The following is a 14,340-nucleotide window of genomic DNA, read 5'->3' as shown; positions in this document are numbered from 1 at the left end:
TCAAGAATATATAAGAATTTCTGATTAATCTTCTAAAAAATCTTCCGGGGTAGTTCTAGTAGCAGGAATATAATATTTTCTATATAAAGATTAAGATACTGTGCTAGAGTATAGAAAAATATCTTTATTTATTAAAAATTATATTAAAGAATTTATTAATCTTTTTTTTCTTTATTAATATCTATAATTAAATTAATATTATTATTTAAGAAGATACACCACCTGTTACTTTATTATAATTAGAATTTATATTAATAGATATATTTCTCTTTGAACTAATAGAGGAGACTTAGATTATTATTAAATTTAATAATTTAGATAATATGACTAGATATTATAAATTATTTCTAAAAAATATTTTTATAAAAGCTAAGAAAATATATATCTAGATCTGCTAGATTAAAGTTTTTTTTTTTTTAACTGCTGTAAAATTTATTATAATATAATAATTTAAATTAAATAATTTAAGTCTTAATCTTTATTTTATTATAAAAATAAAAGTTGCCTGCCTGTATCCTGTATAGATATATAAATTTTAGAAAAATATAGTTTTTTATATTTTAATCTAAAAAGTAGTAATTTATAATATATAAGTTAAATTAATTAATATAATACAGCCGGAGGAGGTTATTAAAATTTTATTAATAAATAATATATTTTACTAGGATAATATTTAGATTATATATATAATATAGCTAATAACTTTTTTCCAGAATTCTCAGGAAAAGAAGTTATCTGTTTTAATAATAAAGTTTATTTTTTTAATTATTATGAATATAATAATTAAATATAAGATTTTATAGGATTTGGAGCTCCTAGTTACAGTTAAATATAATTAAATAATATAAATATATTAATATTATAATTATTAATAATATAATTATATAGAAAGTATTTATTCTAATAAAAAAGCTTGTATATATTATATAAAGTATTATTAGATTTATAAATATTTATATAAGACTGCAGGTACTTTTAAAAAATTAAGATATATTAATTATAGAAGTATATATTATATATAAAATAAGAACTGTTTAACTTATAAAAAAAAGATATAATAGATCTTGATTAGACTAGTTAAGAAATTATTAAATTAATATTATTTAATCCTGTCCTATTTCTGAATAGTATTCCTGTTAATAAGAATAATATTTATAAATAAGTTAATAATACAGGAAACTATCTTCGGGAGTAGCAGTCTTGGAGGCTTTATTATATTTTTTATTAAAAAAATTAATTATAATATAGATAATTTAATATTAGCTGAGATTTATAAAATAATACAGGCAGTAAGTAGAACAAGAAAAAAAAGAAAAAAAGAAAAAAGAAGAGAAAGAAATATAAAAAATATTTAGATTATAAATATTAATATAGAATCTTTTATAAAAGAAAAAGAAGAGATAACAGAGCCTGTAATCTTATAAAGTATTATATTTAATTTTTAGTCTGATTAATTTATATAAATTATATAATATATTAGATTGTAGGCAGTGAGAATAAGTAGTATTATATTTATATATATAAAGAGAATTTTCTATATTAATATTTCTAGTAACTTTAAACTTTTAGCCTTGATATAAACTCCTGAAGATCCTGATATATAGTTTATGAATATATAATTAGATAATATATAGTTAATAAAAAAATAGAATAATAGTTTTAATATTTTATAATAAATACTGTAACTTTAATCTAAGTAGATAAAATATATTTTATTAATATTATTACTAAGTAAGATATCCAGCAGCAGCTATAAATCTAATATATTAATATATTTAAAAAAATAATATTATATAAAAGAGATTCTCTGACTAGAGACTCTTTTAAATAAAAGAAATATATTTATTATTATTAATAAATAGAAACTCTCTGTGGATTATCTAATATAATATAAATAAATTAAAAAATTTAGTAATAAAGTATTTCCTGCAAAATTTCCAGATTCTAATTACTAATATTATAGTAATTTAAGAATTCTGGAGAAATTTTAAATTAAATATTATATATAATTTTATCTACAGCTATCAGCTGTTATATTTTACAGTTATAATAAAAGAATAAATACAGATATATATATTTATATTTAAAAAAATTAATTTAAATAAATAATAATATATAAAATATTTATAGAATATGCAGAAACTCTGTCTCTGCAGTAAATATAAATAAATCTTATATTTATTAAATATATATAATAGTAAAAATAAAATAATTATAAATATCTTGATAAGTATAATCTTTTTTAATAATAAATAATTAAAGAATAAAGACTAGCTTATATTAGATAATTTTAATTTTTATTATTCTGTATAAAATGGGGAAGCTGTTAAATCTAATTTTAAAATAAATCTTTTATTAATATTTATAAATAATATTAATTTAGATCTCTGGTTTAAACCAGATATAATTATCTGGAAATATATAAAATAATAAATTATAATTAATCTAGTTTTCAGTATCTCTAAGTTTATAAGTTATATAATTATTTATGAGACTATATCTATTGTATATACTGATTTTAATTATTTTCTAATAATTATAATTATTAATCTAGATATACTATTAATAAGACTGGTACTAAAAAGAAATTAAAAAATTATAGATATAAAGAAAATATATAAATATATAAAAATAAATCTGGGAGAAGGTCTATAGTAGTACTTAGATAAAAAATTAATCTTTATATAAATTAATACTACTATTAATTATTTTATAGAAACAATATAATATATTATTATAGAATTAATTCTGTAGATTAAATTTAATAAATAAGTTAATTTTAGTTTTATTTCAGAATACTGCAAGACAGTAAAAGTAATAAAAAAAATAAGATATATATATAAAAGAAAATAAATAAAAAATAAATAATAGAAATATATAATAATAAGAAATAAAAAGATAAGAATTATTAAAAATATAATAAAAAAAATTTATTAGAATATTATATACAGGACTACTAAAAAAAAGCCCTATAGTATATAATAGATATCTTATTAAGCCAGGAATTATAACAGGAATAATAAGATTATTTTAATTTTTAAAAGTCTATATAACAATACAGAAACTATAAAATAAAAAATAGAAATTTTTAAATATACTTTTTTTTTAGAGTCTCCTAAGATTAATTTATTTAATATTAATATAATTAGAAAATTTAGGGCTCTTAAATTCCTTCTGATTATAAATTAAAAAATAAAAAATATTATTAAATATACTCTAACAGATAAAGTACTTGATATTAATATTATTTTAAATTATATATAATATATACTAGTCTATAAGCTGGTAGTTATTAAGATATTAATTATAATTTTTAATATTTATATATACACAGGATATAATCTAGATTATTTCTAGTAATTAATTATAGTAGTCTTCTGTAAGAGAGGCTTCTGTAATTTTTAATTATTTAAATTATATAAATTAATAATACTGTTTAATATTCTGAATAAGTTTTTAGAATTAATTATTATTATATATATTATATAAATAATAAAGAATTATAATCTGCTCTCTTGCAGGCATCTAAAAGACTATAAAGATATCTTTATTAATTATATAATCTAGATAATTCTAGACAGGATTTATAATACTTAAAGAAGAGATTATATTATAAATATATTATTATTAAATATATTAAAAATATATAATTATATATTATATATATATCTCCTATACAATCTCCAGCAGATAAAACTAGATTACTTTATTTTATAAATAATAATATTTTTATATAAATATATAACCCAGTTCAGAATACAGAATTATATAAATAAGTTATTATTAATATTAAATAATATTTTATAAGACTTATTTATCTTATTTATCTTATTTCTGTTATTTAATACTTCTTTACTTTATAATTATTTAAAATAATTATTAAAAAAAGAATTCTAAATATTTAAATAAATTAATAATACAGCCATATTAGCTATCTCCAGGAATTATATTACTAATAAATAACTTATTAAAAATATTCTTATTAAAATTAATATATAATTATACTACTATATATCTAAATTTATATCTGATAAGTTTAAACTTATTTATTTTAAGAATCTTTATATTTCTAATTTTAATTTAAATAAGCTAGATGAACTGCTAGAAATCAATATTTAAAAATATTATAAATAGAAAAATTATAATTATTTATTTATTATAATTTCTGTTCTCTTTAAATTAAAATTAATTATTATATAACTCTTAGAATCAGTCTAATATCTTGGTATTTAGCTTGATAAAATCTTTTTATTTAATATTTATTAAATTAAGATAGTTGCTAAAGCTAGTAAAAGTCTTAAAGTTTTTTAGAATATTATAAGATCTATATAGAATATTTCTATTATTCTTATATATTATATATATTATGTAGTTATAATCCTACAGTTATTATATAGAATTATTATATAATATAATCCTGCTAGTAAATAGATTTTTATTAAATAATAAATCTGTATAAAAGCAGAGTTTATTAAGATTTAGAAATATATAATTATCTTAATTAATAAAGTCTTTAAAAGTATAATAATAATAATATTTAATATTAAGCTCTACCTGCTGCTAATAAAATAGCTTATATAATAAATAATTAAAAAGATTATTTTTAGAATTTAAATAAAGCTAGAAATTATTTAACCTCATGATCTAGTATATAAATATTAAAAAAATATATTTAAGTTAGAAAATATAAACCTGCTTAAAATTCTTAAATAAATAAAATATATAATTCTTATCTCTATCTTCTAATAGAAAAAAATATAGAAAATCTATAATATATTTATACTAGTTTTCTAGAAATTATATATTTAATATAATATTTAATTTTATAAAATTATACTTGTTAGGTATAACCAGCTTTACTGTATATAATTAACTTTAGTTATCTTATATATAAATAGTAATGGTTATTATAGAAATATTAAAATTTTTATAATTAATATCTATACTGGACAGGTTCAGAAAATATATTTAAATATTAAAAAAGATTTAATTATATATACAGCTAAGTTAAAGAATATTAAGATAATTTTTATTTTTATAAAAGATATTTTATTAAAATATAGTTTTAAAAAGATTTATATATTTACTGATAATCAGACTGTAATTTAAATAATAAAAACTTCTAGTTATTCTTTTAAATAATTTTTTTTAAGAATTATTTATAATAAATTCAGAGCTCTATAAGATATAGATTTTAATTTTATAATTTATTAGATTTCTGTTTATATAAAAATAAAAAAAAATAAAATTATAGATTTTAAAGTAAAGTAGACAGTAAAATATAAAATTAAATTAAAATAATAAATAATCCAGCTTATTTCTACTACTAAAAAAATTATTTATAATAAGTTTCTGAATAAATAAATTAAATAATAAAAAATAAAATATATAATAATATTTATAAAATGCCTGGTCAAAGCTCTCTTAAAAAAAAAATACTAGTATTTTATAAGAATTTATTAAAGATATATATATTTATAATTATATAGATATATATATAAAGAATTAGTTTTATATACTTTTTTTATAAAATTAAAATATAGAAGAGTAACCAATGCAGTTATAAAAAAAAATTATAAATTTTTAAGTATATTTTTCTTATATATTTCTATTTTATAAAATTATATAATTAAATATTTAATAAGATTACTGTATACACAGATCTGAAAAATAAGATAATTAATTATAATTTATTTATATCAGATCTACAGGCGGTCTGTTATATTATTAAATTTATATTATAAATAAATCTGCTTAGGCAGTTTAGCTAGATTAAATTTAATCTTAAAAAATTTAATCTAGACCAGGAATATATAGGTTTTAAAGTTATAAAGATAAATATTAAAAATATTAGATAGAAAATTCTATATATATTCCGCAGGAGTTAATAAAAAAAATTATATATATTAAAAAAAATAGGCAGATTAGAAGTAGAATATAAATAAAGAATAAAAAAATAATAATTTATAAATAACTAGCCAGCTAGTTATAATATTTATTTATTTTTCTTATTATATAACTTTACTTTATATTATTTTTATTATATTTAGTTATATTTGGCTGTGATAATAATCTTTTTATATTACAGAATATATTGCTTTATATATTTACTGTAAGTCTGAGAGATATAATGATATTCAGAACTATATTTCTGCTTTAAACAGTGAAGTACCTGCATAGCTAGCATCTTATTTAGCGGGCTTGATCAGGTATAAGAATATGAATTGAATTGAATTGAATATATTGCCAAACTAAATCTGCATCTGCGATACAAAACTCTTTTAATATAAAAGGGGTTCGTGGGTGGATGAATCGATTTCCTTAATGAATTGAATTCGTCTTTCCTGTCACCATGACTGCTGTTCTTATTACTGGTGCAACCGGCAAACAAGGGGGTGCCCTCATCAGGAATCTTCTTCTCCGGAAGGCTCCCTTTGAAATCCTCGCCGTCACCAGGAACACCTCTTCCGCGTCTGCCCAGAAGCTAGCTAGTTTGTCCGCAAATATCATGTTGGTGGAGGGTGATCTTGATAACCCGGGTGCCATCTTCCGCAATGCTCAACGCTTAACGACCTCGCCCATCTGGGGAGTATACAGTGTGCAGGTAGGTCAATGAACCTGACTTTGGTCTACAAAAATCGCTCTTATTGACTGCGTCTCGCCAGGCCGCAATTGGCAACAAGGCGGAAGAAACGCAAGGAAAAGCGTTGATCGACGAGTCTATCCGACAAAAGGTCAAGTTCTTCGTCTACAGTTCCGTTGACCGCGGCGGCGAGGAGCACTCGTTCCAAAATCCCACCAAGATACCCCATTTCATCAAGAAACATAATATCGAACACCACCTGGTCAACCGAAGCAAAGATGGCAACATGGACTGGGTGATTCTGCGCCCGGCCGCCTTTTACGAAAACCTAACTCCGGATTTCTTCGGCAAGGTTTTCACCACGTGCTTCAAGATGGCATTGGCTGGAAAGCCACTGCAGCTTGTCGCCACAAGCGACATTGGATACTTCGGTGCTGAGGCTTTCCTCAACCCGGACAAGTACAAGGGGAGGGCCATTTCGCTTGCCGGTGATGAACTCACCTTCGAAGGGATGGGATTGATCTTTGAACAGAAGACGGGACAGCCACTACCCATGACATTCCGCCCGATATGCTCGTTATTCATGGCCATGATGAAGGATATGGGATACATGTTCCAGTGGTTTCGAAACGAAGGATATAGGGCTGACATTCCGAGGTTGAGGGAGATCCACCCGGAAATGATGGACTTTGCAACCTGGTTGAAGAAGGAGAGTGGATTCAAGAAATAGCCAGATCTGGAAGGCACATGTGATGTACAGTATCGATAGTGTGTAATAATCTACCCCATAGTATAAACCGGATAAAGGCAGTTGTGAAATAGCAACTATCAGAATTGTCTTCCGTTTACCCTGGTGTAATGATCGGAAAAGAGATGATTAGTACACATCGATTTTTGGAATGGTATCTATGACGCATATCGTACATCTATCTTCTCACCGACCGGCTTAGCTCTTGGTATGGAATTTTCCTTGTCAAAGCTCATCATGTCTAGTCTTTGCAATCTCGCGCATCGACAGCAGATTCTCCCTCCGCGTCCACGCCAGTCTCGCCGCACCGTCCGCCACCATAGTGATATCCTTTAACGACCCAACAATAGGAACGCCATGCCCGATAGCCTGCTGCACAGCACGGTGCACAAGCTCTCCATCGAAGTAATCGGTCAAGATGATTGCGTAGTCCACTCTCTCTTGTTTTGTTGCTTTTCCCGTTTTGTGTGGCTCTGTAGAAAGTCAGTCCTGATACTGAAACAGGGTTATGTGGTCCATGAGACATGCCTGCCATAGCTTGCAAATAAACTTGGATATTATTTGCCAAACTTTCCATGTAGTTATTCTCGACTGCCGTGATCTGGCTACGCGTGAGAACCAAGTCGGGGATGTTCCCATGCGTCCACCAGGAATCTAAATTTAGCGGAAGTTCGTCGAGCGTCTCTCCGTCTTCAAAATCTCTGTTACCACCGAGCTGATCTTCCAGCACTGGCTCGAGCCCCAGCAACAGCTCCACTGCCGGATCATAACCCTTTAACATCAACCTTGTCTTCAGCACCGCCTGTATCAAAAATCCGTTATCACTACCCTGAACGACCAGAGTTTTCAGCTGAGCATCACCGTCAACAAGCTCCTTCACAAGGCGGTACTGAATCCTATCCCCACTCCACGGATCTAAAGGAAGATACGGATACACTGACTGGCCCTTGCGGCGGCGCTGTGGCGACCCGTCGTACAACTGAACACCACAATGGGTTTCTCCCTGGTGAACAATCAAGACACGATCATACTGGTCGATCGCCGGATTGAGGTAATGAGTGCAGAAGGAGCGTGGGGGCACGGCACCCTCGAGGATGGTGATGCCCACCTGCTGCCCGGCTCGAATAACAGTCTCTCTCAGCGTGTCGTTGAAGAAGTCGGGCACGCCGACCACGGCCCAGGTCATGTTGACGCCGTGAGCTGCAAGAGAAGTAGCCTTGAGCTCGGCGAGTACTTCTGTGAGTGTTTCCGTGACGTCGGATAGAGACAGCTTCTCCTTGATCAGGCCGCGGGAGACGAGGAAGGACTTGACCTTTCGCTGGACCGAGACGGGGATGATCCCGTAGACAGTGTCAGATATCGAGCGGATCGAGTTTTGAGTCCAGACGACGTATGTGTTGCTGCTGATGGAGACTCTAGCATCGATCACTTCGAACAAGCTCCACATGACGCTGGTCAGGAGCGTCAGCGGTGTCGACCTAGATCCGCTTCTCGGCTTCCCAAGCCCGGATCGCTGGAAATGGTCCATGGACAATTCTTCGATCTGCCGCTGGTACTCCTTGTGATTGACTACCCCCAATAAGGTGAAATTGTTTAGAGAATTCGCGTAGGAGGCAAAGACAAAACGATGGCCGAGGTCGATGCCGATGGGATCGTTGGGAGGAGCATTGTCGCAGGTCTCTTCTGCCACAGCCGCCGTGGAAACGCACCACCACAACAGGGCCAGAAGGAGTTGCGAGAGGTTCATGTTACGTATGAAAATTTTTTTACTTTTTTTTCCCTCATGTTATTTTGCTCTTTGCGGGTGGCGGGTGGTTAGCCTTATTTATAGGGAAGACGGTGGCCAGGCAGAATCGGAGCTAAAGACCCTCGTGCCTGAACCAAGTGGATCCAATCCATCAGGGTCTGCACCCAAACAGTACTAGCTCGTCTTGGTTGTCAGACAAATATATTTTATATCAAGACAATGCTGCTGGACATACTGCATATTTACATACACCATCAATTCTTTCTCGAGGTCATAATGAGCTCAAAGTCCTCCATTTCTGTTCAACAATGATTCCACCTGGGAGATGAGCAAGCCAGGTTGAAACTGAGAAATACCTGTCTACTAAAATACGTGCTACTCTCGGAATATAGCAAAGAGGGTCTCGAAGATCGCTACTCCGACCCTTGATCCCTCATCTGAGCCCCAGCTTGCTCGCATTGTCTTCTTTCGTTCGAAGCTGACCAGAATCCTAGTACTATGGTTCGTGCATATCACAGTCCGACTCGCAATCAGTCTCACATCCTTTCAGATGCCGGCGGAGACTGAGCAGCCCGCGGGCGTCCAATTTGTCCCACCAGCTCGCGTACCAGTCCAGGAACTCCGGGATCGAGTCAAAGCGTGGCTTCCGTCCGTAGAGCACGTGCGGCTCGAAGACGGGAGTCACCTCATCCTCCATAAATACCACGCGCCACCCCCACTCCCGAATATTGGGGGTGTCCGGGATGCCTTCATCCTGAAAATTGATCCCCTCCATATCCTCCTCTGGATATTTCCGGCAGTAGAGGTACGCACTGTGCCACTTCGGATACTCCCCCACGTAGCCGGTGCCCATGATCACACCCGCCCGGACCTCCAGGTCCTCATCCGGGAAGGCTGGAATCTTGGCCTTGTTGATCAGGGCCGAGTTCTCCCCCTCCAATCTTGCCTGCAGCCGCGCACAGTGCTCGCGCACATGCGCATGGTACTGGTCTCGCTGCTCCTGCGTGTCCAGACAGGGAAGGGATCCATACCGGCCGCGCAGCACCAAAAGTCCCGCCTTGAAGGGGGCGACGCCCGAGTGGCGAAAGTCCGGGTCTTCTACCTCATGGGCATACGTCAACAGCCGGCCCAGCTCTTCACAGCGCGGGATCGGCTCCGAGGCCACATCCTCGCCCTCGGCGGCCGCCCACTCCTCCGCCTGCCTTTGGAACACTTGCTGCAGGGTGTCGAGAAAGATCTGGCGGGCTTCCGGCGTGCGGAGGCGCGGCGGGTGGACCCCGTCCATGGCGAACAGAGGGCGTGTGTCCTCCTCCAGCAGCGCGGGCACTGCCGCCAACTCCCGCGTCTGCCGGAACTGGTTGCTAACGTGGCGCGCCTCGGGGTTGCTGGCACTGGCTGGTTCGTCTTGGTCTAAGTCTCCGAAATGGCGCCACCTCTGAATCATACGAATTCTCTCTTTCTCGGTTGCGAGTCCGCGGGCGTCGATCTCATCGATGCGGTCCTGGATGAACTGTCGGTTGGCGGCCGCCATGCGCGTGCGGAACCTATCAACGGCCTGCCGCATGGTTTCGTCCACGTCGAGAGGTGGCGGGTTGGTGCTGGACGGACCGTTCGTTGACATGGTGTATTACACGCCAAATTTCAGGCGAAATGAGACTTGGAAAGAAAAAAACAGGAATGAGTAGAATGAAGGGAGGGAGTGTCAGGGAAAAGAAATTCTGTAATATAGCCTTCCTGATCACGTGCTGGCAGCCCACCACTACTTTTTGATTCTGAATTTAAACTTCTATACGTATTTACCGCGAACAGAACAAGGGAAAAATAAAAAGGGGTCGCGGAACGGGGGTGGCGCGAGGGCGAATTGAAATTACCGTTATTCTTACGGTAAGGCACACCTGGGAAACTGTGTACTATCGAACATATCCGCTACCGCCCCACTTTCCACTTCCAATAATATAATGGAATGATAACTTAACTCCAAAGGTATATGACATAGATAAAAACCACGGCGAAGACGCCCCAAATATGTACAATTCACCAATGAAGCAATGCGAAGCAGTGCAAGGAGGCCAGTATAACTTTATGAGACCAAGAGCTCTTTACCGAGGTAGTATGTCACGCAACCATTTGGGCCTGAGTAGACAAATGTCCCGCCATAATAGTCAGGATTCACGGTGGGGTCATCGCAGGAATCCAAGATTTCTTGGATCCAGGTCTCACAGGTCTGAGTCATTAGGAAATCGACCCGGGTGTGGCAGCCGGTCTGGTCAGCGGCCCAGGCTGCGCTCGCGACGAGGTTAGTGTTAGGATGGGTCCAGATTTTGGGATCATCGTCGACGTGCAGGGTCTGGCCGGCGCACAGCCCCAGCCGCGCCAGTTGGTATTCACCCAACGTAAAGCTCTGGTGCTGGTGATCCTGTGCTTCCGTTTCCCGGAAACAGAGTGGTTTGGTGTCTGGGGGAATGGTGGGTAAGGAGGTTTTGGAAGTAGTAGTGGTGCTGGTGCTGGGATGGCTGGCCATGCTGGTACTGACAGCAGTGGGCTCATCGCTCCCTGCACCAGCAGGGATTGGGGCGGGACCTCCTAGAAGGCCACAGTCAGAGCAAGGCTCCATCTCCGAGTCCAACGGACAGCCCAGGACCTCGGTATAGACCCGGGAGTCAAGGAAGCTGATCCCAGAGAAGTCGGTGCGACGCGATAGTCCGGGGATCTCGTGCAGCTCCTCCCCGGTGCTCATGGACGCATTGTGAGAAGTGACTCTCTCGTCCGAGACTTCCTCTGTAGGTTCAGTCACGCTCAAGTCGCGCTTGCGTTGATAAGGAAATTGTTGATTAGGGGGGGCATCATAAATGTAGTGGCTGCCATCCGGCTTGGGTACCACTGCTTTTGGTGTGCCAACCGTCCGTGTTATTCCAGCTGTATCCACGAACTCGAGCTCCCAAGATCCGAACGGAAATTTTCCAATGTAGATCTTCTGTCCCGGCCCCGAAGGCTCAACCTCATTTACAGAAAAAGAGGGAGGGAACTGAGGAGGCATGATCGACGTGACGGCCTTATATACCGGGTTAGGAAGTGCCAAGCTAGCAGGATCCCAACTCAAAGTATGAGCCCATTTGCGATTTGGATGAGCAGGGTCATCAAACCAGAGGTCCCACTCTTGCATGTTGGTATACCCTGCCTTTGCGGCGGCTCTTGCATCACGTTCAGCTACCTGGTTGACTAGAATGTAGCTTGGTCCATATGCTTGGGCACATTTATTATCGCAATTCAGCCACTCACTAATGCAATAGTCCGCTGGCAACGCTTGACCTGAGCCACTCGAGACCTCAACACCTAATCCTCTCAGTTAGCCCTACTTGTCGACCAATGGTGGAATTAGAATCATGGAAAGACCAACAATAGGTAGGGTTCTTGGAGTTTGAAAGTTTCTTGACATATTTGATGAACTTTCCCATCTCCGTGCCATGGTCGCTGTTCTCAGCCTGAGGGATAAGGCGTAAGGTCGGTCGATCGTTATAATTGGCTATTTGTTTGGCTCCAGAGACACTGTTGCCGAACGGATACTCTTCCACTTCGCAGCCTTTATGGATGGTCTATTAGTATAGCGCTGCAAGATTGTTAACGTGAGGTTCAGAACTTCTTACCCACGAGACCCCATCCGGCCCTGGCTTCCACAGTATCAGAATTCTCCAACACATATACATCGTTGCGCTGAGCGCCCCCTTCATTTTTATCGAGTCCATGCGTTTCCAACCATCGGGCGGTAGCATGCACCGATTTCCCGCGATAGGTGAGTATGGAAGGGGCATTCTTTTTGTCCATGGCAGAACGAGCATTATTGCACACATTTGGCCATTTGTCAATGTCGCAGTGAAAAATCGCGTCGCACTGGTCATTCGGACCGGGCGGCTTGTACGAGGCCGGTTTAGAACATGCTGTCTTGCCACGCTTCGCCAATCCCTCGCCACATTCGTCGGCGTAGCAGTCAATTTCATCCAGAGTGTCGTCGAGATCGTTCATCGCATCCTTCTGGCACTGCGTCATCTGATCTTGGGCCTCACTGGCGGGAAGCTCGCAGGTGATTTCTCCAGTGGTAGAGTCCCAGAGAGGAAAATTGCCATTTCCACAGGTGCCTTGTTCGCTGCTCGGAGCATCGCTGCCATCAGCCGCACATTGCCCCGGGTTATCGGGATCGGTGGGGCTGGTAGAACCGGTGCTTGAGGTGGAGGACGACCGATCTCCTCCGCATGCACCGTTCCCACAGGGCGAACAGTTTTTCTTATAGCACGGAGGATCAGTGTTGGGAAGCGTTATCGGAGGAATCTTCAGTGGGTCTGTCCCAGGCAAGCACATCCCGGCAGGGAGGGTGATGGAGGACGGCAAGGGCATATGAGGCAGGAATGTGGTTAAGGGAATTCCTGCTCCGATGGACCGGCATGTTTTGCGGGGCTTCCGAGGTCTATTGTTATCGTTGTTGGATCCTGAGCCGTTGTTATCAGAGCTGCCAGTGGCCTTGGAACCGGAAGAGGAGGTGGTCACAGTGGCAGTAGTGATGATCGGAGTACTGGATGTTGTCGTAATCGACTGACTATCTGAATTGACCTCGGTGACTGGGAACGCCGAGTATGAGGTGTAGGTTGTGGTAAAGGTTGTAGTGATGATTGGGGCCAAAGTAGTGCTGGTAGTGGTGGAGGTGGAGCTAGGGTTTCTGAACACTTCATCGGGGTCATAGTTACCAGGGATGGGGATAATAATGGGAATATTTGGTAGGAAGCCGGAGGGGAGCGGAATCCCCAGCGGCAGCACTACTCCGGGTGGAACCTCTACTGGATTGGTCATGTTCCCACCCTGTCCACAGCAGGTACCTGTCAGAAGACGGAAGAAGTCACAGACCTCGTTGCACACCGCTGGGGAACCGGCCGGGATGTTGTTGCTTGAGGCGTCCGGTCCAGTTGTGGGAAGGCCGAGGATCCCGTCTGTGTATGCGGCAGAGAGGGTAAAGGTGGCCGAGGGAGCGAGGGAAGTGCAAGGAAGTGGTTTGATATTTACCGTGTCCGGCGTGGCCCCATCACTACTGCTGTATGGATTTGTTGTGTATGCTCCGTCGGGATAATACCCATGGCTGCAGGTGAACTCACAGAGGAACCTGTATACAGACGCGTCTAGCCCCGTGCCTGCATAGCCGCTCACATTCTGTGTCGGAGGAGGCAGCACCAGGGCTCTCTTGCCTGTACACGTGCAGGTGTTGATCGGGCAAAAGCT

At 36.5% G+C, this 14,340-nt stretch overlaps 4 protein-coding genes across 4 annotated transcripts; 1 reads left to right on the top strand and 3 right to left on the bottom strand.

Annotated features, from left to right (window-relative positions):
* Positions 1 to 6,352: 6,352 nt before the first annotated feature.
* BO79DRAFT_275471 (NAD(P)-binding protein) lies at positions 6,353 to 7,313 on the top strand (the record flags this gene model as incomplete). Its single annotated transcript, XM_025687668.1, has 3 exons — positions 6,353 to 6,448; positions 6,482 to 6,604; positions 6,666 to 7,313. The coding sequence occupies 3 exons, from the start codon at positions 6,353 to 6,355 to the stop codon at positions 7,311 to 7,313; spliced, it is 867 nt and encodes a 288-aa protein (XP_025535269.1).
* A 203-nt stretch (positions 7,314 to 7,516) lies between these two features.
* Positions 7,517 to 9,084, bottom strand: BO79DRAFT_290466 (uncharacterized protein). Its single transcript, XM_025688890.1, has 2 exons — positions 7,860 to 9,084; positions 7,517 to 7,804 (listed from the first exon to the last, which is right to left on the bottom strand). The coding sequence occupies exons 1-2, from the start codon at positions 9,076 to 9,078 to the stop codon at positions 7,557 to 7,559; spliced, it is 1,467 nt and encodes a 488-aa protein (XP_025535268.1). The 5' UTR covers positions 9,079 to 9,084; the 3' UTR covers positions 7,517 to 7,556.
* Positions 9,085 to 9,335: 251 nt separating this feature from the next.
* BO79DRAFT_211346 (uncharacterized protein) lies at positions 9,336 to 10,743 on the bottom strand. The gene has a single exon (XM_025683007.1). The coding sequence runs from the start codon at positions 10,697 to 10,699 to the stop codon at positions 9,575 to 9,577; it is 1,125 nt and encodes a 374-aa protein (XP_025535267.1). The 5' UTR covers positions 10,700 to 10,743; the 3' UTR covers positions 9,336 to 9,574.
* Positions 10,744 to 11,881: 1,138 nt separating this feature from the next.
* On the bottom strand, positions 11,882 to 12,115 carry BO79DRAFT_108982 (uncharacterized protein; the record flags this gene model as incomplete). Its single annotated transcript, XM_025677909.1, has 1 exon — positions 11,882 to 12,115. A coding segment is annotated over one exon (234 nt), but the record flags the coding sequence as incomplete, so codon positions are not given.
* Positions 12,116 to 14,340: the final 2,225 nt, after the last annotated feature.

The sequence above is a fragment of the Aspergillus costaricaensis genome (genome assembly GCF_003184835.1).
Source record: "Aspergillus costaricaensis CBS 115574 unplaced genomic scaffold BO79scaffold_40, whole genome shotgun sequence".
In the NCBI taxonomy this organism is placed as follows: Eukaryota; Fungi; Ascomycota; class Eurotiomycetes; order Eurotiales; family Aspergillaceae; genus Aspergillus; species Aspergillus costaricensis.
The sequence above is the reverse complement of the archived record's forward strand: the minus strand, read 5'-3'. Positions and strand labels throughout refer to the sequence as shown.